A 25,376-nucleotide genomic window follows, 5' to 3' on the forward strand; every position below is an offset into this window, starting at 1 on the left:
CATTCCAAAAAGAGGGAGTAGTAAGTGCAGAGGCCCTGGGATGAGAATGAACTTGGCATGTGTGAGGGACAGTGAGAAGGCTGATAACTGATTATCTGGAAACGTGGAATGATATTTTTGTTGTAATGAGAATTGAAGAAAATAAAATGGGGGCTTGTGAAAACACAATTGTAAGGATAGAAAATATGCATGTGACAAAAAGACTATAAGGAAATAAACCAAAATTGTGATAACGATTGCTTATTGTGATGATCTTTGGGTAGGGTAACCAGAAATAATTTATCACCTGAATCATGACACTTCTGAGCACTCTTCAAGTGTCTGTGAGGGAAAGGGGAGTGTATTACACGGTGGCAGGTCAGAACCAGGACTGCCCCAAGCAACCCAGCCTATGTGGTCACCCTCATTCTGGGCAACATTTTTACTTCCCTGTTTTTCAAACTTCCTGAATTATATTATTTTAAAATTAATTCAAATTTAAAAATATGAAAAAGGAATGATCTTGCTTTAGAGTATTTACTTTCAGAGGTCAGAGAACATGTCTGTGGCTCTTTCACCCACTTAAGTGTCTTCTGCTTCTTGATGTGGTGGGGATGACCAGGGGACGTTGGTCTCAGAGGATGGCTATAACCAAGCTGAGAGGCTCTGAAGCTGTGATAATTCCCTCCCACCCCAGATTCTCATGAAGGAAGGAGCTAGAATAGCATTTGCACAGATGCCAGCATGACTTTTCCTGTAACTGGTAAGATTAGGATCCTAGTAGGTTCAAAATGACCCAAAGGTTTGTTTAGATTACTGGGCAGGCCTGTTCTCTTTTGCCTTTCCCAAAGCAATATTAAAGTTAAAGGTTAGTTTTCAGGATCAGCCTTTTTTTTTTTTTTTTTTTGTGTACTTAAGTTTGCTGAATATAAATTTATATTTGATGGACTTGTATGTAGCTTTATAGTAGTGGGGCATACAAATGACAATTTAATTGGCCCACATTTGAAGTACTATGAAACAAAGTTAGAGATTCAAGAATAATATGTTGTAAGTAGTCTTTTAAAACTAAAGCCGTATTAAAAATAAGTGCCAAGGTTTTTAGGCCCATCAAAGCTGGGGAAAAAGAAACACAAATGCCCAGGGGTCAGGGTGCTGCTATTCATCTCCAGGGACTGTGGGGAGGTTGTGCCATTTAGCTGATGGCAAGACCTTGAACCAATCGGTTATTCCTTCGCTTTTTAGCTTTTCTACTTTTAAATATGAGAGAACTAAATACTTTGGTTAAGAAAACAGAGTGAACACTCTCCTCTAACTGTTTACTACCTTGTGAAAGAGGGAGGCACTTTAAATATCAAACAAGACAGGCATATGGGCCAGGCATGGTGGCTCACACCTGTAATCCCAGCACTCTGGGAGTCCAAGGCAGGAGATCACTTGAGGCCAGGAGTTCAAGACCAGCCTGGGCAATACAGTGAGACCCTGTCACTACAAAAAATAATAATACAAAAAATTAGCCAGGTGTGGTGGTATGTACCTGTAGTCCTAGCTACTTGGGAGGCCGAGGCAGGCGGATTGCTTGAGCCGAGGAGTTTGAGGCTGCAGTGAGCTATGATTGCACCACCATACTCCAGCCTGGGTGACAGAGCAAGAGCCTGTCTCCAATAAATCAATAAAAAGACAGGCATATGGCCCTGGACCAGGGGGCAGGAGGCCTTGTGTCTGATCCCATCATTTCTCTGGAGTCTCATTTTCTACCACCCCCTTGATCCAGGCACAATGAATCACCTCCTGTCCACAAACATGACTTGCACCTTCTTGCCTCCCTGCATGAAGTCATATTGTACTTTGCTCCTGGAATGCCCCTCTCCCTTCTGACCTCCTTCATTAAGGCAATAAAACGTAAGGTTATAGGGATGGCCTACAAGGACACTGGAGCAAGGCTGCCTGGGTTCAAGTCCTGATTCTGTTGCTTAGTAGCAGTATGACCTTTGACAAATTACCATTAACTTTAATGTGCCTCTGTTTTCTCTTTTTTTTTTTCAGTTGGCAAAAAAATAAAATTATTTAAATTTAATTAATTTATTTTTTATTTCAGAGTATTACAGGGGTACAAATGCTTTGGTTACCTATATTGCCTTTGCATTGCCTGAGTCAGAGCTACAAGTGTGCCCAACCCCAAGACATCATAAACCACACCTGTTAGGTGTGAATTTACCCATCTTCTCCTCCCCCCTCCCACCTGCCTGACAGCTGATGAATGTTACTTCCATATGTGCACATAAATATTGATCAGTTAGTACCAATTTAATGGTGAGTACATGTGGTGCTTGTTTTTCTATTCTTGTGATACTTTACTTAGAAGAATGGGCTCCAGCTCCATCCAGGATAATACAAGAGGTAGTTCACCATTTTCTTTTTGTGGCTGAGTAGTACTCCATGGTATACATATACCACATTTTGTTAATAATAATCCACTTATGTATTGATGGGCGCTTGGTTGTTTCTACATCTTTGCAATTACGAATTGTGCTGCTATAAACATTCGAATGCAGATGTCTTTATTACAGAATGTCTTTTTTTCCTTTGGGTAGATACCCAGTAGTGGGATTGCTGGATCAAATGGTAGTTCTACTTTTAGTTCTTTATGCCTCTGTTTCCTTAACTGTGAAAGGGGAATAATGTTAGTACCTACCATTTTTATGAGCACACATGTAGAGTGCTTAGAACAGTGACTGTCCATCAGAAGCACTCTCTGTGTGTTAATGATCTTTTGAAATGTGACCCTTCCAGTAAGCCTGTGTCCGCTAACCAGCATAGGTTATGTGTAGGATGATCCAACTTCTTTGAATATCAGTGTCCCCATCTAGAGTGCAATATATGACGTGGCTGCTGGGGTGAGCTGCATGGGAGACTGTGTGTGGAGTACCTGGGTCAGTACTTACCAACTGGAAGACACTCAGCAGGTGCTAGTTTCTGTCCTCCTCCCCATGTAATATGTGCTTTATCGCCTGATGCCTTGTACCTGCTTGGTTGCATCTTCTCGATTAGGCTGTATATGCCTTAGTTTCCTTTGTCTCTGTACAACTTGCATTTTTTCTTTTGTTCATTTATTCATTGATATCTTCACTCATTTGCTTACTCATTTTATTCATTCATGCAGTTCTTTTTCTCGTTTATTCAAAAATCATTTACGGAGCTCTTGTGTGTGTTGGACCCTACCCATGGAATCTGCCAGTACTCCAGCTAGAGTCCAGAAGAGAACTGATGACAGCTTGACCTATGCCAATGATGTTGGAGGCTGAGAGAATGGAATGGACTTAGGAGGCATTTAGAGAGAGGATTGTCAGGTTTGCTGACTGATTGGATTGGGAAAGAAAGGAATCAAAGATAGTTTCTAGGATTCTCACTTGAGTCACTGTGTGGATGCTGACATTATTGATTAAAATGGGCAACACAGGAGATGGTGTAATTGGCTAGGCTGCCAGAGCGCAGGGAGAAGTTATCATGTGGCAACCAGCCTGGTTTTGAGTTATCTGTGGGATGTCTGGATGGAGACGTCCACTAGTCTAGCTTCAAAGGCAATTCTGATTCTGGATGCCTTTGTACGTGATATGGGAGTGGTAGCCCAAACAGAGAATGAGTGTAGAGTGCAGGAGCAGAGGGCTGCCAGTGGCCTGTTGGGGAACTGCCCTGATCAAAGTGGAAGGTGACAATGAGTCTGTGGCTTCTGCTGGGAACCACATGTGGTGCCTCACCACTGAAACTGCACCTGTCCCCGACCAAGGACATGCTGCTGTCTGTGCACTTCAAGGCTAGCTGTGGGGAGGTCATGCAGCAGTGAGGAGGATGCCTTCTCCCTGACTCTGGGCCTTACCGTGTTGGCTGTAGGCCCCTAGCTGCATTGAGTGTCTGTCTCCTTCCCTGCAGCATAGCGCACAGGATCCTTGAAGAGATGCTGTGGTCCCTCACTCCTGGCAGCCACGCATCATCGTTTTTGTCCCCTCCACTGGATGAGCACAAACAAGGAAACACACCAACACCCGCTTCCCCGTGTACACACCCCTGCTGCTGCTCCTCTGTCTGAGCCACCGTCACGTCTGGCCTGCGCTGTTAGTAGCCGCAGTACAGCACTCCCTGCTTCTGCCCTGGCTCCCTACAGTCTGTTCTTCCCCCCGGCAGCCAGAGAGATCCTGTTAAAACATATGTCGTGTTAGGTCACGCACCTGCTGAAAATGCTCCAGTGGCTTCCAGATTCCTCACTGTGGTCTGTAGGACCAGCGTGACCAGACCCTGCTCCCTCTCTGAGCTCCTCCCCTCATCCACCACACTCCTGCCACGCGGGCTTCCTTCTGTCCTCCAGATGGGCCAAGCTCCTTCTGCCTTCGGGCTTTGGCCTTGGCTGCTCTCTCTTCCTGCAGTGTCCTTTCCCCACACTGCCTTGTCACTGGCTCCCTCTTGCCTTTCAGGCTTCAGCTCGATGTCACCTCCTCTGAGAAGCCCTCCCTGACTGCCCAGATCTGAATTAGTCCCCACCAAGTCCCCATAGTCACTCTGAGTCATATCACCCTATTTCGTTTTCTTCATTAAGCTTGTTCATTATGTTGTTCATTTATTTGTTTACATGTTTACTTTGTCTCTTCCCACTATGATGCAAGTGAAGTCAGGGCCCTGCCCATCTCTGATGTCTACGGCATCTGGTACTAATAGGTACTCAGTAAATACTGGTTGAATGAGTTAGCCAGGGCTGCCCATCTCTGCTGGGATGAGAGGAGCCTGAATTTGTTTGTTGGGGAAGGAGGAAGGGCCTAGACGCCGGGAGTCCAGGAGAAAACCTCTTGGAGTTGGAGTCATTGAGTGCTGGGATAATTGATGGCTCGAGGTTTTAGAAGAGGTGGGGGACAAGATCCTAAAGAGGGGATAGTTTGGTGCTTTTCTTTGAGACTGAGGGGAAGTGGGTGAATATATGGGTAGATTTCAAGGAGGCAGAGAATCAAGGTGGACAATGTAAACATGGTTTCTTACTGTTTTGAAGAAGTGGGAGGTATGGTTGTCAGCTGGGGGGTGCTGGGTACTTCTGGCGAGGGGGAAGGGGGGCAGGAGGCGGAAGGCTGGAGGTGAGAGGTAAAGTCCAAAGCTACTGGCATGAGTGGAAGGATTCCTGAGCCCTGGAGAGCCCCACTGAGGCTGGAACCTGCAGCTGGTCACAGAGCTGGTGGGATTTTTCTTCTTTGGTAGGTGGCACGAGAGAGAAAACAGAGGGAACAAAGGTTAGGTCAATCCACTTTTGGGGGTTGTCAGGTACAAGCAGCTGGTGTGTCAGTGGGGCAGGAGACTTAGGGTGCCGAAGGAGGGCCTTTGTAATGGTAGAAGGAGAATAGGAAGGGCAGGTCAGAGTTCTGGTGGTTTCATTCAAGTGGAAGAGCAGATTGGGTGAGAATGAGGAAGTGAGATAAGGCCGGGTGCGCCTGGAGTCAGAGGGGACTTCTAGCTTTACGTTTCAGAGAACGGTATTTTGGGCCAGGGTTGTGGCCATATGGGGGTTGGGAACAAAAGGCTAGGTAACGGGGCTGAGGGAGCTAGGCCAAGGCCAGCGGGAATGTTAGGTCATTGCTCAGGAGTAAGGTCCTCCTTGCAGGAGATCGGGAAAAAGTGGGGAAGACGAAGTGGAGGGGTCGGTTAAAACCTGGAGAGCAGCAAGTCCTGCTGGGAAGTGAGGAGGAGGGAGCTGGTTACACCCCTAGGTTCCAGGTACTTCTGGAGAGGTTACTGTCTGGAGATAATGGTCACAGGGGGATTTGGTTTTCTCCGGTCCTGAGATGCGGAGTGCATGAGGACCTGTGCAGCTTGCACTTGGGAGGGTTACAGGGAAGGGAGAAGCTGGGGGCCCCTAAGATAAAGCGCCGAGATGGGGGTGGACGTGGGCATTTCCTGGTTTTAGGATGAGTTCTGCGAGGCATAGTAGGAAGAAGGATTAGAAGAAGAGAGCACAGATGAAGGCTGGGGTGGGACCCAGGTAGGGATGGGAGAACCCCAGAGGCCATTCAGCTTGGGCGGGCATGGCTCTGAGAATGAGGGAATTCTGGACCCGAGGGCCACTCATGAAATGGGGTAGGCCCAGAGTTTCAGGTGGCACTTTTTAAAAACAGCTTTATTGTGATATGAGCCACATACCATGCAATTCACCCATTTGGAGTGTACATACAATTCAGTGGTTTTGAGTATATTCACAGAAGTGTGCAACTATCGCCACAGGCAATTTTAGAATATTTTCGTTACCTCAGAAAGAAATAACTCTGTGCCCTTCAGCTGTCACACCCCATTCCCCTAAATTCGTCCCCCTCCCACCCCTGGCCAGCCCCAGGCAACAGTAATCTGCATTCTGTCTCTGTAATTGTCTCTATTTTCAACTTTCATGTGAATGGAGCCATATAATACGTGCACTTAACAGGCTTCTTTCACTTAGTCTGATGTTTTCAGGGTTCGTCCAGGTAGTAACATGTATCAGAACTTCATTCCTCTGTTAGGGTGGAAAGGCTAGTAGGTGCTCATGGCGTGGGTGGAGAAAGATTTCTCACACAGAGATTAGAAATGATTTAGTTTTAGTTCCCATGCGGGCCACCAAATGTTAGGGTGGAAATGCCGGCGCATGCGAGTTTTGAGAAAGATTTCTCCAGACAGAGATTAGGATAGAAAGAAAAGACCAGCATGGAAGTGGAAAGAGGAAGAATGTGCTGGCCCCAAAAACCAGCTATCGGGGCCTTTTAAAGGGGGTTGTAAAAATGCCAGGGTATACTTGAGAAATCGCTGCATCGGCTTCCACTCCTTTCTTTCTTCTTGGCAGCAGGGCAAAAACTGCAAGGATGTCTTGTTGGTTTCCTGCCTTCCTTGGAGAAGGGATTATCACAGGAGGCGTGACTCTGTCCTCGAGATATGTTTGAGGCTGTAGCTCGTTCTTCTGCTGTTTACTCAGGAACTCTGTAAAAGCAGATTTTAAAAAAAACAGTTTTGGAAGAGAAAGATTTACCTCTTTTCTGTCCATTGGACTTTTTCAGAAGTTGTGCAAAACAGAACTCCTGCAGGGTGACTGTTAGTGAGAGAGCGCATAGGATGGATCTTTAACCATTACTGGGGAAATGGTAGGATTAGGTATTTTCTGATGTGGGATTAGGTATTTTCCTGTTATTTTTGCAAGGCCGTTCCCTTCACCTTTGTATTTTTGAATAATATTCCATTGTCTATACCACATTTTGTTTGTCTGTTGGTAGACATTTGGGTTGATTCTGCTTTTTGGCTGTTATTAATTATGCTGCTTCATGTGGTCAGGTTTTCATTTCTCTTGGATATACACCTAGGAGTTGCTATGTCAAATGGTAACTTTATATTGAATCATTTGAGAAACTGCCAGATTGTTTTCCAAAGTGGCTGCACCATTTTACATTTCTACTAGTAACATATGAAGGTTCTGATTTCTTTATATTCTTGCTAACATTCATTATTATTTGACTTTTTGATTCTTTCTTCCTTCCTTCCTTCCTTTCCTCCTTTCATTTCTTTCCTTTCTTTTCTCTCTCTCTTTCTTTCTTTCTTCTTCTTTTTTTTTTTTTTTTAGACAGAGTCTTGCTCTGTCACCCCAGCTAGAGTGCAAATGGCATAATCATAGCTCACTGCAACCTCAAACTCCTGGGCTTGGCCAGGCACTGCAGCTCATGCCTATAATCCTAGCACTCTGGGAGGCCGTGGAGGGAGGATTGCTTGAGCTCAGGAGTTTGAGACCAGCCTGAGCAAAAGTGAGACCATGTCTCTACAAAAAATAGAAAAATTAGCTGGGTTTGGTGACGTGGGCCTGTATTGCCTGTATTCTCTGCTACTTAGGAGGCTGAGGCAGGAGAATCGCTTGAGTCCAGGAGTTTGAGGTTGTCGTGAGCTACGATGACACCACTGCACTCTAGCTGGGGTGACAGAGCAAGACCCTGTCTCAAAAACAAAACAAAACATCCCCCAAACCAAAAAACAAAGAAACAAAAAACTCCTGGTATATGATGTAAAGTAGGAGTCCAACTTCATTTTTTTGCATGTGGCATCCACTTGTCCCAGTGCCATTTGTTGAAAAGACCATTCTTTCTCCATTGAGTGATTTTGGCACCCTTGTTGAAAATCAGTTGACAATCAGGTGGTGTGGGTTTGTTTTTGGGCTCTCAATTCTATTCCATTGATCTATTTCTTTATCCTTGTGCAATACCACCCTGCATTGAGTACTGCAGTTTTATAGTACGTTTTGAAATTGGGAAGTGGGAGTCCTAGTCCTCCTACTTTGTTCTTCTTTTTCAGGATTGTTTGGCTATTTTGGGTCTCTTGAAATTCTTATGAATTTTAAAATTGGCTTGTCAATTTATACAGAGAAGTCAGCTGGGATTCTGATAGCAATAGCATCAAATCTGTAGGTCGGTTTGGGCAGTATTGCCATTTTAACAATGTTAAGTCTTCCAATCCATGAACGTGGGATGTTTTTCCATTTACTTAAGATTCCTTTAATTTCTTTCAACAATGTTTTCTAGTTTTCAGAGTAATATATATTGTGCTGGTTTTGTTAAATGTAATCCTTGGTATTTTATTTTTTCAATGCTATCATTCAGGTAGTACTTTGATGGGAAGTTGTGATAGTACTTCTGCAAAGTCTTCTTACCAGGTGAAGAGGTTGAATCAGTAGAATTGAAAAAACATCTCTTCAGTTGTTGGCAGGACAGAGGGCAGGGCACTTTCTGCTGTTCTTCAGAAGACTATGTTTCAGGTCTTTCACTATCCTGGGGCAAGGCACTGAGGGATACACCAGCCTGCAAAGAATTCCATGCACCCAGCTACAAATGGTCCCCGTCTTTTCCATCCTCATCAAAATCCTGTGTGGTGGTGCAGGGAGAGGAGGGAGGTGCTGAGGAGTGAGTAGCTTAAAGATAGCTCTCAGTTAATAGGAAGGCAATCCGATTGGACTAATATTTAATTTTAATATTTAAATTACTAATATTTAATATTTAAACATCTAATATTAGATATTTAATATTAATATTAAATATTTATTCATATATTTATATATTTGTTTATATTTATATATTTATATATTTTATTTATTTATATTTATTAAATAGATATTTAATATTAAATATCTAATATTTAAATTACTAATACCCCCTCTCCAACTTCTGAGCTTTATCTACTGTTGCAAAAGAGGAAAATTATTAGCCCAAACCGGTCACGAATTAAGAGAACTTTGGTAGCATAAAAAGAGAAGTTAGTGATCAACACATAAGTGCACATATAAGAATAACATCTATTGGATGTTGGGCAAGGGGGAGGGGGAAGGGGGGAGGGTGGAGGAGGGTGGAGGGGACGGGTATATGCACACACAAAGAGTGCAATGCGCACCACCCGAAGGATGGACATATTTGAAACTCGGACTTGGGGGGGGGCAAGGGCAACATATGTAACCTAAACATCTGTACCCCCATAATATGCTGAAATAAAAAAAAAATATATCAAAAAACTAAAAAAAAAAAAGAAAAAAAGAGAAGTTAGCAGTGGGAAAAATACTTTTGGATTCGATCTGGGAGGTTAGGGCAGTTTTTGAGGAGAGAGGATGTCATAATACAAGTTAGGAAGTCCTATTACTTATGTGCCTGCTCCAGTGGTCAGTTCCCCTCTCCTATATCTGGTTTTTGTGGCTTCTTTCCTTCTATTCTGTTTATTCTAATAACAGTGGTGGCTCTCCCTAGTGTGAGCATGAAGGGAGTTGGAAGTCAGGCCTGACGTGCACATGCAGGTATGTCCCGAGCATCTGCAAGTCTAAGGTAGTACTTTTCTTAAATGACATCTGTCAGTGGAAAAGAAGCCAAACTCTGTAAAATAATTTAAGGAGATTTATTCTGAGCTAAATTTGAGGACTATGGCCTGGAGCCACACCCAAGAAGCCTAGAGCAAGTGGGCTGCCTGTGGTTGAGTTACAGTTTGGTTTTCTACATTTCAGGGATACAGGAATTACAGGTAAAGTCATAAATCAATACATGGAAGGCATACTTTGGTTTGGCTGGAAAAGGTGGGACATCTCAAATCGGTGGCTTACAAGTCATAGGTGGGTTTAGGGATTCTTTAGCTGATAATTGGCTGAAAAAGTTAGGCTTTGTCTAAAAGACCAAGAGTCAACAGAAAGGAGTTAAGATAAGGGTCTTCTATCTTTCATTAGATGCTGTACTGGAATCAGGTTGGGAAGTAAACCACGTTATATTGGGTTAACAAAACCTGTTTAGTGAGACTTTATCATTTGTAGGCATGACTCACTAGGCCCCCTTAGAAAGGAATTTGGGCAAAAGAAAAAGATCAGAGTTTGGTCCTCACACAAAATAATTGTGAGGTTAAAATTCTATATATTTTTTTTGTTATTCCCAGATTTTAAACCCTAAATTTGGCCTACCATCATGTTTATGACCATAAATGGAATTCATATGTTGTAGAGAATAGCAAGTTAGTAGTTTCATGGATTTGTGTCCTGTGAACCAGTATTTTTTACACTGCTAATAAACCTTAAAAAAGAAATGTTGTATCTTCTTTATTCTTTTCTTTTGTGGTAAATGGTGGAAAAACTTAAATGCAATTTTATTTGTGTTTCTGACTTTAGCTGAAATTTGGAGTTCTGCTTGTTTTCCCATCTTAGTTTGTCTTTTTTTAATTCTAAGCTGGGACCGAGGGAGACAGTGTGGGCCTGGTTTGGAGATGATTCTGCTTGTACTGCAGACCTTCCCCTAATGCGCATGGCTGCCCAGCTTTAGCCCAGCTTACATGTTTTGGTGCAGCTCTACTTTCTTTTCCTTTTTCGTTGTGCAATCGCTCTATGAACAGTTTCAATGACCCCTTTCTATTTTTTAATAATCCTTTCCCTTAAGTAACTTCTTGACTTTTTGAGTTGTTTCCCAGAAATGGTGGATTTTCTGCAAGATGACAGAGCTGAGATTCTGAAGGCCCCAGGGCAGACGTCCTGAAACCAAGATTCACCACCCCCCACAACCTGCCCCAGGGCACACGGCCGCTCCTTTAAAAGCCCAAGATCTCTGGATTTGAGGCAGCTTCTTCCATTCTCCCCACCAAGATGACAAGACATCTGTTGTCTGTCATATTTAACATTCCTTTCTGCCAGTTGCAGTGGCTCACGCCTGTAATCCTAGCACTCTAGGAGGCCAAGAAAGGAGGATTGCTTGAGGCCAGGAGTTCAAGACCAGCTTCAGAAATATAGCAAGACCCCGTGTCTATAAAAAATAGAAAAATTAGACAGGCATGGTGGTGCGCGCCTGTAGTCCCAGCTACTCAGGAGGCTGGCACAGGAGGATCCCTTGAGCCCAGGAATTTGAAGTTGCTGTGAGCTAGGCTGATGCCATGGCACTCTGGCCCAGGCAACGGAATGAGACAATGTCTCAAAAAAAAAAAAAACCAACAAAAAAAACTCCTTTCGTCCTTGGCAATCCTCATTGTCTCATTAATTGGATCTTTGTTTGAGGAGCAACTGGACCGAGGCTGAAAATGCCTTGTGGTTTCCACAATAGTCAATTATTTTGATTGCACAAATTGAGGTTTCCCTCAAGGACCGCTGTGCGTCAGAGCCCAGGAGATGCTGGACACTGAAGCCACTGGTAAAGTGAGACCTTTGGGTGCTGGGCTGGCCCCAAGCAGCCGTGTGGACTTTAGCACCTGAAGCTGACTCCTACAATTCAGCTTTTCTGGTGGCCAATTTCTTTGGTCTTTAATATCTTTTATCTGCATCACGTATAGCCTCTGGTCCCTCAGAACTCCAGCTGTGACATCATTATCTCTCCAATTTCCCTTTCATCACTTTCGAGCCTCAGTTCCCACAGAACTGCCGAGTCTCAGTGTTTTTAGTTCAAATACTAGGAGGGAGCCATTGCCCAGCCCTTTCTTCTTTTTAGTGCCAAGCCGTGCCTCAGGCACCTGCAAGCCTGTGGATTGGCTTCCCTGGAGTTTAACGCCCATCTTTGGCGTAGTCACCTGTGTCCGGGGAGGGTTCCAAAAATAGCTTACCTATCGGGCTGCCGCAGAGGAGGTCTGTGAGGGCTCTGGCACCGCCACACCGTGCCCAGTGCCGTGCAAATGGCGTAGGCAACATCGAGAGCAGATGCGACAAAACCTGGCACTAAACTAAATCTTGAATTTGAAATAAGCTCTCTGATGGACTGTCCTTGAGAGTTGAAAGTAAGAAGCCAGTGATTTTTAAAATTTAAATGGAAAAATAGCTGAACATTGTGGGAGGAAATGAAACACAGCAAGAGAGAAATTAATTTAGCTGTTTGTTTTTTTGGGAGAGGAATAATAAAAAGTACTTGAGCACTTTAGGTTTTACTTTCTTTTTTAAAAAGTGCTTTTTTTTTTAGTTTAAAAGTAACAATTGCATCATAATCTTTTCGAAAAATACAGAAAAGAAGGAAGTGAAAATCAGTCATAATCCTACCACTCAGAAATGACCCCTGTTAACGTTGTCATGTATGGGCTCCAGTTCTTAAATGAGTACTAAATAAATACATACTTTAAAAAAATCACTTAACAATACTGTTTTTAATTTTTTGAGGAACTGCTATACTGTTTTCTACAGCACGCGTACCATTTTATTTTAGTTGGTCTTCTGTCTTTTTTTTTTTTTAATCAGAAGAGCGATGGTCTCATGCACTGTTTTGCATTCCCCTAGCACAAGGGCTCCAATTTCTCTGAATCTTCACCAAGACTTTTTCTTTTAAGTAGCTATCCTAATGGGTTAGAGGTGGTTTCTCATTGTGGTTTCGATTTACATTTCCGTAATGATTAGTGATGTCCAGTGTGTTTTCGTATGCTTGTTGACCATTTGTGTAACATCTTTGGAGAAATGACTATCAAGTCCCCTGCCCATTTTTTAATAGGGTTATTTGGTTTTTTGTTGTTGAGTTTGATCTTGTCAAAAGACTAAGTTGCAACAAATTTAGTTTAAAAATCTAATTAGCTTCTATTAGTGATTCATGAATTGCAGAACATCTCATCTAAAGATTTAGAAAAGGCTATAACTGGCTCTATGAACAAATGTCAATGACCCTTAGTTGTTTTTTATAATCCTTTCCCTGTCCTGGTTTAGGTTCTCAGGCCAATAGGTAAACTCTTGACCTTTCTGAGTTCTTTCCCAGAAATGGGGGAATTTCTGCAAGATGAGGAGCTGAGATTGTGAAGGCTCCTGGACAGACTTCCTGATGCCAAGACTCACCATCCTTCACCACCTGCCTGAATACCCGTAGCCCCTTGTTAATTACACTGCTACCTGCCCCAGTGCTCACAGCCCCTCCTTACAAAGCCCGCACTCTCCACTAGTGGGGGAGACGGATTTGAGGCTGCTTCTCTCGTTCTCCTCACAAGATGTCCTTCACATTAAAACTCCCTTTATTCTTTGGCAGTCCTTGTCTCAGTAATTGGCTGTTTGTGCAGCGAGTAACAGGACTTAGGCTGTAAACCCTTTGCAGTTTAGATAACAAAGCCTTTGCCATTTTTTTTTAAACATTCAGGTGCAGATATCTTTATTATAGAATGTCTTTTGTTCCTTTGGGTAGATGCCTAGTAGTGCTGTTGCTGGATCAAATGCTATTTCTATTTTTAGCTCTTTGAGGTATCTCCAAATTCTTTTCCACAGAGGTTGCGCTAATCTGCAGCCCCACCAGCAGTGTAAGAGTTTTCCTATCTCTCCACATCCTCGCCAGCATTTGTTGTTTTAGGACTTTTTGAAAAAGACCAATCTCACTGGGGTTAGGCGATATCTCATTGTGGTTTTGATTTGCATTTCCCTAATGATTAGAGATGTTGAACTTTTTTTTATATGTTTGCTTTACATTTTATTATTAATAGTTCCTTCAATCCTCACAGCATCTTAAGAGGAAGGCACAATTACCACTCCCATGGTCCAGTTTTGAATCTGCACTAAAGCCCTACAGGAAAGAAATAGAAGGACCTGAGTTTTACTATCTATCTCCAGAGTCCTTGCTCACATAAACTGCATTAGAATACCTTCTTTCCAGTAATGGTAAATACTTTCTAGATTTAATTTAAGAAATCTTACTCTATGCCATAGTCACGAATTTATTATCTTAAGTTTTAGACATTTTAATAATGTTTATATCAAGGTCAGTAATCTATCTGGAATAGAGTTTCTGTGCACAGTGAAGTCAAAGGTCAGATTTTATTTTTGCCCTAAGGTTATTAAATTTTCTGGAATATTTATTGAAAAATTTATTTTCCCCATTGATATTTCTTATAAATTATTTGCGCATACATGAAAGCATCTTTTTTCTTTAGCTCTCCTTCCTTTTTGTTATTGGTTTATTTCTCTATCTGTGTGAAAATATCACACTGTCTTAGTTAGTAAAATACTTCATTTAACACAAGAAATTTTTCTCCAAAGACCTTTCTCTTAAATACTGAGCTATTCAAGATAGTGGACATGAAAAACTGCTAGCCAGAGTGTCTCTGAAAGAAAGATGGATTTTAGATGAAAGTGAAAAATCAAACAGGCAAACAAACTTAGATTGGATGAGGGTCGGAAGAAGGGTGCCTGAAACTACAGAAAACTCCACAGGAAGAAGTTTCGGAGAAGAACTGGAAGGAGAAAGACACTGGCAGTGTCTAAATCCTGAGAGAGTTGGAGACCACCAACAAGGGTAGGTGTAGTGGTTAAACGTCCCCTCTTGTGCATCTCGGACTGCTGTTGGGCTCCTGAGCTCCTAGAAAGACCTGCCAACACCAGCCCAGAGACAGCTGCCACCAGTGAGTGGTCTGCCATTTTTTATTTTAAAGAATTTTGTAAACCATACTTGTTATTACTTATTTCATCATTGAAAAAATATGTAATCCTTTCTCACTGTGCTCACATATATAGTCCACAAACTTTCTGTCAGTAGTTTATTTGCAGAGAGGAGAGTACCCATAAACTATTGACCAAGCTTAGCATGTTTCTTTGTGTTGATCTCAGAAAGGGCTTTATTAAGGTTTAGTATTGAAGGTACAACACTTGCTTGCTCTAGAGCAGGGGTCTACATGCTACTGCCACGAGTTTTTGTAGATAAAGTTTTACTAGAAACCAGCCATGTTCATTCAGTTAGGTGAGTGCCTTCTCACCACACTGCAGACTTGAGTGGGTACTGCAGAGACCCTGTGGCCCACAAAGCCTCAAATATTTACCATTTGGCCTTTTATAGAAAAGGTTTGCTCACTCCTGCTCTCTAGAATTTTATCTTTGCTTCACAGACATTTTACATTTTATAGAAAAAATATTCCAAGGTAGAAAATGGAGGCAGTTTTCTGCTGAAGATCTTGGATTTGGCAGATCTGTGTATCATGCTCTCAAGGAAGTGCTGCAGTTGTGCAGAGACACACTGAGTCTCTTGGATGAGTCTTCAGAACTGCCATGTGTCCCAGTGAGGGGACAACCCATGTATCTGTCATCTGTGTGTATCTAACTGTAACATGGCAAGCAAGTTTGAGGAATCATCCCTGTCGTTTGATATGGTTGTGAGATTTAATAATTCTTGCAGTGAAGGTGAGAAGGGAAAAGAATGGTGACCATCCAGGTTGATGTGGTTCCTCAGTGGTGGAGGGGAGATAAAATACCCAGAGACAGCCTAGCTGTAGTCACTGGGAGGTAGACATCCACCCTTGTTGGCATAAAAATCTTTCAGGGAGACAAAAATTCTCTATGTACATTATTATGACAGACATACAGGCTAATCTGGGAAATTTGGGAATCCAAACAGATCTACAATTGTACAACCCACCTAAAGGGCATAGTTTTGTCAGGGGATAATTTTTGATGGGCAGCTTTGGTTTGCTAGATTATAGACGACTGACCTTTTACCTCAAACCCTACAATTGTGCTATCATTTAATTTCCTTCTTTCCACCAGTAAATGCCATGGCATAGTCTGGTACTAACTGACACTTTCTCTTGTTTATAAAGGTAGTATCTCTTCATATATTTGAATCTGCTGTTTATTTCATATGAAATAAAAATCTTCAGCAATTTGTTAGAATCACTATTTCTTCTGATAGCATTATGGTATTTAACTTATTTTAAATAATTATTACTTTAAAAGTATAAAATTAATATGTGTTAACTGGAAAAATTCAAACAATATGGAAGTGGATAGAGTTTAAAAAATGAAAGTGTCTCTGGTCTCCCCTCACCCCCCAATTTCACTGTTCAGATTTAGACTATTAAAGGTTGACTGTGGTGTTCATTGTGATGTTTTGGAACTGGTTTAAACTTTTCATAGTTTCCCAGTTTTATAGTTTGACTTGCTCTATAGCATCTTAAGGTGGCCAATCATCAGCTCCCTATTAGAACTGCAGAGTCCTTCTGCCCGGATGGGAAATGGGAAGAATTATGACCCTAACTCTGAAGCATTTGTCCCTATCACAGTCTTAGGGCCAGCCATAGGCATTGGAATGACAGTGTTGGGAAGCAGACTGGCTTGGGTTGAAACTGAACTTGCACTCTCTCACTTTCTCACTCCCTGTGTGACCTCGCACAACTGAATCCCTTTGACCTTCCGTTTTCTTACCTGTGAAGTGAGGATACTCAACTCTCCTTCATAGAATGGTTGTGAACTTTAATTACACAAGGAAACACAGATATGCTTTGCTGGAGAAATCAGTCAAATGGGAGAGACAGAGAGTATACACATATGATGCCAGTGAGGTTAATAGTAACAGGGCTGAGGCGGGAGGATCACTTGAGCTCAGGAGTTTGAGACCAGCCTAAGCAAGAGTGAGACCTCGTCTCTACTAAAAATAGAAAAATTAGCCGGGCGTCCTGGTGTGCACCTGTAGTCCCAGAAACTCAGAAGCCTGAGGCGGGAGGATCTCTTGAGCCCAGGAGTTTGAGGTTGCTGTGAGCTAGGCTGACGCCATGGCACTCTAGCCTGGGCAAGGGAGTGAGCCTCTGTCTCAAAAAAAAAATTAACAGGAACTGCACAACACACTGTTGTGTGATGCGGCAGAGAGCAGGGCAGGAGAGCAGTGCTTTCTCTGCACAGCAGTGGAGAGGCGTATGGGTTTGCTGGTGTCTGGAAAGGGTGAAGGTGCGAGGGCAGAGGTCTGGCTGTGTGGAGCCACATGATGTGTGTAGGGAACATGCCAGATCTCAAGATGATGGGAGCCACGATGATCTTGGATCCAGTGCAGGGATCCCGGGATTACCAGGGATCTTTAGCTGCTCCTCCTGGCCTCCACCCCTTTGTACAAGCCAGGCCCTCTGCTTAGAGTGTCTTTCTCCTTTCGGCTTCCTGGCTAACCCGCATTATTCTTTTAGGCCTCAGCTGAAGTGTCGCTTTCTCACTAAAGTCCCCCCGCCCCCCACTTAGTCCATTCTTTTTAAAAAATTTTAAAAATTAGAGTAAAACACACATAACCTAAAGTGTACCATCTCAACCACTTCTGTGTACTGTGTACTGTTTCAGTAGTGTTAAGTCTGTTCACATTGTTGTGCGTCCAATCTCCAGAACGCTTTTCATCTTGCACAACTGAGAGGCTGTACCCATGAAACAACTCTCCTTCCCTCTCTCCCTCCAGCTCTTGGCAACCACCGTTCTTTCTGTCTCTGAATTTGACTACCCCAGGTACTTCATGTAAGTGGAATCATACAGTAGTCATCCTCTTGCGACTGGCTTATTTCACTTAGCATGACGTCCTCCAGGTTGATCTGTGTTGTATGTTCTTCCATTCTTCTAACAGGGTGCCCTGTCGTTTCCTTTCTACCTCTTAGTTATGAAGTTGTTTTGTCAGTGACTCCAGATGGGACTGGAGGCTGGAGCTTGTGTTCGTGCTTCTTGTGTTCCCTACAGTGCCAAGGACATTAGTAGAAACTCTGGAGATATTTGTGGGTGAGAATATGTATCCAGAAAATGGGTTCAGACGTATGATATCAAAATACAGGCAAATAGTGAACCTGTAGTCATAGTCACCTTTCAGTTGTAAGAATACATATGTGTGGGTATAAACAGGGAATTTTAATTTTTTTTTTTTTTGGTGAGGGAACAAGTGTTAACTCCAAGGAGCTTATGTAATAAATGGGTTTAAAGAACAGTAGACAACCCCAGGGACAGGCACGGCCTGGAATCAAGCGACAGGCTGGCTGCCCCGACTGCAGGGTCAGAAGCGAGGTCCTGACTTTCCCCCTCTTTGGGCCACACCATTTCTTGTCTGACCTCTGGAGTAGTTTAAATGTCACAAGGATGACCTGGTCCTTGAAGGTTTGCGTTTCTGGCACAACCGCTAGGGCTGCTCCTAGTGGTGGATCTCTGTGGGTGTCGTTTCCATTCCTCCCCCTCTCCTGCTGCCTCGTGGCATCCTCCACCCTTAGGGCTGCTCTCACTCTCTAAGCCTGGCAGTTTCAGAGCCTGTCATCATCCAGCTGCCTGGGACTCGCCGTGGTCCAGACTCCCCAGCGTGGACGACGTTCACATTGGTCCCGCCAGCAGTGGCTGGGAGCAAGGGAGGGACAGAGGTTCACCTGTCAGGGGCTGGTGAACCTCTGGCTCTGTCACAGGGGTTTGGGTAGGGGGCTGTGAAAGGCATATCCACTCTGTTTGGAGCTTCCAAATCACCTACTGTGGATATCTTATTTTTCAGATTGATCGTGTCCTGTGCTGAAGATGTTTCCGGAACAACAGAAAGAGGTATGTCATCACAAATCCAAACATAAATGACCCCTGTGTTTTGGCTTGCACAGGTTAGCTCTTCATTCACTAACCATGAAGCCGTGGCGTCCTAGAGGAGGGCTAATCAAAGATGTCCTCCGACTGTGCCCAGTCCCACCGCTCGTGCACCCGTGGCCTTCAGCTCCTGGCTCCCATGACTGAGCTGTGTCCTGCTCTCCCACCGCTGCTCATACACAGTATCTTTCCCCGTGACTCAGAATTCTCCCAGGCTCTGCCTCCCGCCTCCCGCCTTCGGCTTTCTTGGTTTTCCACTCGATTGCTTCATCCCCGAATTCTTTCACCTTTGGGTAAAAACCCAGGGGAACCCCCTGCCGTTAGTTTCACTGTTGCCCTCTATTGCCTCTTGGATCTCTGGGCTTGGTTTCATACAGTTCAGGCGAGCTGTCCCTTCCTGACTGCAGCCTGGCTTCTCGAGCTTCCCTCTGACAGGGAGGAGGGTGGGACAACCACCATGCTCCGAGCGTCACTCCCTTGGAAATGCCCATTGTCCTACCCGGCCTACTGTGGCGCAGTGCACATCATCACTTGGTGAGCCTGAAGAAGTGGAAAAGCAGCACGTGGGCCTGCCTAGGGAGTGTGCACACTCCACGCACACACACACATGCACATGTGCAAACACACACAAATCACACGGTCATCTCGCCCAAGTTGAGAGCATTAACCAATCCATTTCAGAGAATCTTCCCAGAAATGCCTTTGCAGGATCTCACATCCTTTCTTTCAGCCCCACGTTTGGGTTCAGGTTCTCCTTAGGAGTCCAGCCCACTTCCACCCTTTCATAACTGGCTGGGCTCCCCCATTTTCAAAGGCAGTGTTTTTGGTTTGTTTGTTTTTTAACTTTTAAAAACTGGGGTATGATATGTGTGGGAAAATGCATAAAGTGTCCTTATATGTGTGGCTCAATGGATTTTTACTTATGTATACACCTGAGTAACTACCACTCACATCAAAGTATAGACCAGCACCCCAGAAGGTACCCTGTCCCGTTTCCAGTCAGCCCCCCTACCTTCCACCCCCAGAGGTGACCTGCACAATACCAACACCAGGCATGTTTTTTCCCTATCTTGTATCAAACAGTTCTGGGACCAAGCTGCTTGCTCCGGGAAATACCTGCTCCATGAAGTTAACTAAACCATAAGGCTAAGGGCACAGTCCCCACAGGACTGCCCTCACTTCCAACATCTATTGTAAGTTTGAGGGGCCCCCGAAACCACCCTCACGTTTGGTAATTAACGAGAAAAACTCACAGAACTCACCGAGAGCTGTTACACTTCCAGATGCTATTTATTACAGGGACAGAACGCAGATTAGATCCAGCCAAAGGAGGAGACAGATGCATAGGGTTAAGTCAGGGAGGGCCCGGATGCGGGGCTTCTGGTCATCCTGCCCCCAGGGAGTCATGGATGGAGTTACCCTCCCAGCACCGATGTGTGACAGTGCACAGTAGTGCTACCAGGGAAGCTTGCCTGCGCCTGGGGTGTTTAGAGTTTTTACTGGGGTTCAGTCACGTACTGTGTGTGTGGCTGACTTTTGTCTCCACCCTTCCTGGGGATGCGCTGATACCTTTGGTCCCCATGTGCTCTGGACATCAGTACTGACGCAGCATGGCCCAAAGTCTCCATCATAATCACATCGTTAGCCTGTGCGCTGGCCAAAGCCCCAGGCAAACAGAGGTGTTCCCATCAGGACATTCCCGGGGCCCAGAGATCACCTCCCAGTAGCTGAGGGCAAAGGTCAGACCTTTCTTTGGGTGAGCTGTACTCCTCAGCACCCCTCTGCACTGGTCTGACGCCACCGGCCAGGCTGTGCCGAGGGAGCAGGGCCATGCCCACCACCAGCACTATTCCAAAGGCACGTTTTAAATGTTTCTCTGTTGGGGTGCGGGTGGGTAGAAGTGGGGTATACCTATCAATGAAGCCAACAAAGGCTTTTTTCTAATTATAAGAAGCATTTTTTTTTTTGGTTGGTTGGCTTAATCATTTGGTTTCTATTATAAATTCATTTCAATGAATAAAAACTAGACACAGATTTTAGCCAACTACATACAGAAAGCATGCCATTAACTTTGAAAAGATCCTTTCTTATAACTGATTATATAATAATATTATAACATTAAGGAATTTTAAACTGGAAAGTCCTTCAATGGAAAAGGAAAAAATACTGCAAGTAGAAAGAGGTAAAATGTTCAAAAATTTACTTTAGCCTCTGTCAGCAAGAAATAAACATAGCACAGCTATATTCTGGATGTACCGTAATATATTAATGTTCAGCACACATCAATCATTTTCCACATGTAGCCAGAATGATCTCCTGGCTTCTAATGCATTGCTCCTAGAACAAAGTCAAAACACCTGCAGGTGGTTTCTAGGGCCCTGCAGGATCCAAACCTGCTTTTTTCCTCCAGATTTATTTCCTGCCTCCCATCCCCTACCCCGTGCACTTCTAACTCCTTATTTCAGAGCTTATTTTAGAGCCTTGAATGCTCTATGCACGCTCATCCCCTGGACTTTCACAGATGTTTTTCCCACTGCCTAGAATAGTCTCTTTCCCCAGCTTCACACCGCGTTGACTGGCTAACTTCTTCTTATGCTTCAGGCCTTGGCTTAGAAGTTAAGAGGAGGCTTCTGAAAGCCTCAATTATAAAAGGTATTTTTATCTCATTGCCTATCCCCGCAGCACCCTGTAGTTAATGCCAGTTAGAAGTAGAGGAGGTGTCGGTTGAGCCTTTCAGTGTCCTAGTGGCTGGTTCTTGTTTAGCGGAAAATGATTTGGGTCCCACCTACTCGAATATGTAAGGGCCAAATGCAATATCACGGATTGTTCTGGAATCTAAACAAAGGGTGCAGTGGGTGTGTACCCACAGCAGACATTACTAATTATTCATGAGGTTGGCGTGTGATCTGAGACCCATTTACCATCTTTGTTCAAGATTCATACATCCCAGGTGTGACATCTTGGTTCTACCTAACTGGTAGTGCCACCCTTGAAGTAATTTTTTTTTTTTTAAGATTTGGGGGTGAGGAATCAAATACAGCCTCGTTTGTTAAACAGCTTTATTACCATAATAAATCTAGAGCGAGGAGAAGAAGGAATGAGAGTCTCCCTTGTTAGTTAAACATGTTCCATTTGCACATTGGTTTGAATTCCCAGGAGAGCAGTATCCGAGCTGATGGATCTTGCCCATAAAAAGGCCTTGGCACTGGGCCATTGTAAAATTAAAATGAATTCGGATTCATTCATGCGTGCAACTTTAATTTATAATTAAAATATTATGGTTACATATTTTAATAAGAATAATTAGATGGACCCAACTGAATCAACTCTTCTGTTTAATGAGACAGAACCCAGAATCCAATTGGAAAGGCAGGTGGCTGTGACAGGAAGCACGTTTCAGACAGTGTCTTTTGTGGAGCGAGGCAGTTTTGCTCTTTTTATTTTCTAACGTCCAGAGTGAGCAGTTTGATTCTTCTGCACGACTAAGGACCCTTCCTCAGCCTGGTTGAACTCATTTTCTGCGGTGTATGAATCAGCAGTTTCCTCCTGCTGGGTACAGTCTGTTTCACCGAGCCTGACATTCTAGTCCCTGTGCCTGGTATGCCGCTCCCTCCATAAAGGCTCTGGGTGGGCTTGTCCCTCGGCCCAGGGCTCACTTGGTGTAACTGGAACAAAATTCCTACCTATGTGATGGGACCCGAAGGGTGGGAGAAACCCCTTGTGAGCGTGTATGTGTGTGTGTGTGTGTGTGTGGGTTGGTGGGGGCATATCTGCCCTGCTCTCTTGGGTCATGATGGCTGCATTGTCCCATCAGAGATTTATACCTTTAGGATACAGGTCTTTTCCCTTTCAAAATGTATGTATTTCATACTGAGTATAACAGCACCTCCTGGGCAACTGCCAGTTATTGTCACTTTAGTGACAATGAATCCATCAGTTCCTGGGCAGGGAATACCCCGAGAGGAGCATGGCCCAGTGGGCCGGGGAGAGTGGTGGGACCACAAGGATCCTACCACTGAGGGAGGAGACAGGGGGCTCCGGGGAGAGGTGGGAGGGATGTGCTGCCATTTTGGATGAATAGCTTCTAGGGGTAATATTAATACGTTCAAGAGATGCTTATGCTGATCGATGGTAATATTTCAGACTTGCTCTAGGAAAGCATGGTTTTGATGTTGGGAAACTGATTAGAAACTGAGGGGACTGGAACCAGTGAATAGCATTAATGAATAAAGGATACCACCTGGTGTCTTGTGGCGCTGGGTACTTTAAAGGGAAACAATAAAGCAAGACAAAACATTCTCCCGCTCCCCAAAACCTACATTTGTTGTTCCCTTTCCACTCCTTCCTTCTTCTCCCTCCCTCCCTTCCTTTCTTCCTTTTCTCAGTCTCTATTATACCCAGTTATTAAGTTTGCCTATTTGAAAAAATAGTTTGGTTTCCATAAGAGGCAATTTATATTCTTCTGTAAGAAAAGAAAACCAGCTGGGAATATCATCCTCACAACAGACACCAGGTTTCTGAGAACGCTGCTATCATTCTGAGCACTGCATTTATGTCACAGTTACTTTGAGGACTCTGATATTTTTTTCTGAGCCTGTCCCAAAGAAAGAGCCTCCTTCCTTTTTTTTTTTTTAACCTCTTCTCCCATATTTTAAAAGAATTGTTCACTGCAGAACATTTCTGAAAAAGTATAAAGGAAAAAATAAAAGTTTGGGCTGTTTCTTCCAGTCTTTTTCTGTACATATGCATATATCATTTTTAGGAAATTGAGATCATATAGAATTTATAGTTTAATATCTCACTCTTCCAGTTTAGCATTCTAACACATTTCAAGAACAACTTCGCTGGCTATGATTACATTAGAAGTGACTTAGAAAAAGAGAGAAGAATTAATAAACATAAATTCATCTTCACATTTGTTAAGAAATGAAGAAAGTAAGTTTACAGTGGAGAAACCTGACAGACACCACCTCAGTCAGGTGACCAAGGTTAACATCAGCAGTGATAAGTCACATTGACAGTACGTACCCTTGATGTGATATTATGAAAGTGGCACTTTACCCTGATGGTCTTCCTCCCTAAAACCTGTAACACCAGTTTAATCCTGAGACAAACATCAGACCAATCCCAACTGGGGGACAGTCTACAAAATACCTACCAGTGCTCTTCAAAATTGTTCAGGTCATCAAAAACAAGAAAGTCTGAGAAATTGTCATCTCCAAGAGGAGCCTGAGGAAACATGATGACTAATTATAATGGGGTGTCCTGGGTGATCCCGGAAGAGATAAATGACATTAGGTTAAAACTAAAGAAATTTGAATAAAGTATGGATTTCAGTTAATAACAACATATCAATAATGGTTCATTAATTGTAACAAAGGGACCATACGAATATAAAAGGTTAACCATAGGGAAAACTGGGAGTGGACTGTATATACTATCTTTGTGATTTTTCTCTACATCTAAAACTCGTAAAAGAAAAAGTTTATTTTAAAACAAATAATGTTGACCTACACATGCTCACATATAAAGATTTCTGAAAGATTGTACAGTGTATAAAGCAAGATACAAAACAGTATTTATGGTATACTCTCATTTGTGTTTAAAAATTGCATAAGCTGGGTGTGGTGGCACGTGCCTATAGTCCCAGCTAATTGGGCAGCTGAGGCAGGTGGACTGCTTGAGCCCAGGAGTTTGAGACTAGCTTGGGCAATATAGCAAGAGCCCATCTCCAAAAAAAAAAAAAAAAGGGAAAAATTACATTTATAAAATACATAATACGTATATAAAAGTCCTGGATAGGTGGACAAAAACCCTGGAAATCCAGTAGGAGGGGGACTTCATTTTCATGGCGTACCTGCCCATCTGTATTAATTGGAATTTTCTCTTTCTCTTTTTGACCTCATACATGTTTTGTTTCTATAGTAATGAAAAATCTTACTTTTTAGTGGCAGATCAGAATTAAGATATCATTATTTAGCAGTATTTGTAAATGTTGAACAAATGATTAACATTTTCAGACCCATGTTTCTGACTTGTACTTCAGAGTACCACATTTGTTTTTTCATAAAATAGTCTGCTTGGGATGACCATACACCCTTTTTTATTTTTTACTTTTTTTGGTTTTAACTTTTTATTATGATATTTTAAACATACACAAAGTAAAGCCAGGTGTGGTGGCATTCACCTGTAATCCCAGCTACTTCTCAGGAGGCTGAGGTAGGAGGATCTCTTGAGGCCAGGAGTTCGAGGCTATAGTGCATTATGATCACGCTTGTGAATAGCCACTGCACTCCAGCCTGGGCAACATGGCAAAAAACAAACAAAAAACCAAAACTATATACAAAGTAGAGAGAATAATGTAAGGAAGCCACATGTACCCATCACCCAGCTTCAACAATTTACTGACTCATTATTAACTTATGGCCAAGCTCCCCCCACCCCCGACATACTTCCTTCTGCTATGACACAGTCAATTATTTAGAAACAAATTCTGGACCTTGCTTAATTTCATCTGTAAATATTTCAGTATGCATTTCTAAAACATGATCTTTTTAAAAAACGAACCACATTATCACACTTTAAATAATTAAACAATTCCTTCACATCATCAAATATTCAGGCA

The 25,376-nt window shown here is 43.2% G+C and overlaps 1 protein-coding gene across 4 annotated transcripts in view; it reads left to right on the plus strand.

The window, feature by feature from the left end:
- SNX10 (sorting nexin 10) overlaps positions 1–25,376 on the plus strand; it is a 71,891-nt gene that overhangs the window by 24,470 nt on the left and 22,045 nt on the right. For all 4 annotated transcript variants that reach the window (XM_012640742.1, XM_012640743.1, XM_012640744.1 and 1 more), the window contains exon 2: positions 18,669–18,715. In XM_012640742.1, coding sequence (XP_012496196.1) covers positions 18,692–18,715 — 24 coding nt within the window. In that variant the 5' untranslated portion in view covers positions 18,669–18,691. The remainder of the gene's footprint in view (positions 1–18,668; positions 18,716–25,376) is intronic.

Source organism: Propithecus coquereli, unplaced genomic scaffold (assembly GCF_000956105.1).
Source record: "Propithecus coquereli isolate 6110/MARCELLA unplaced genomic scaffold, Pcoq_1.0 Scaffold156, whole genome shotgun sequence".
Classification (NCBI taxonomy): Eukaryota; Metazoa; Chordata; class Mammalia; order Primates; family Indriidae; genus Propithecus; species Propithecus coquereli.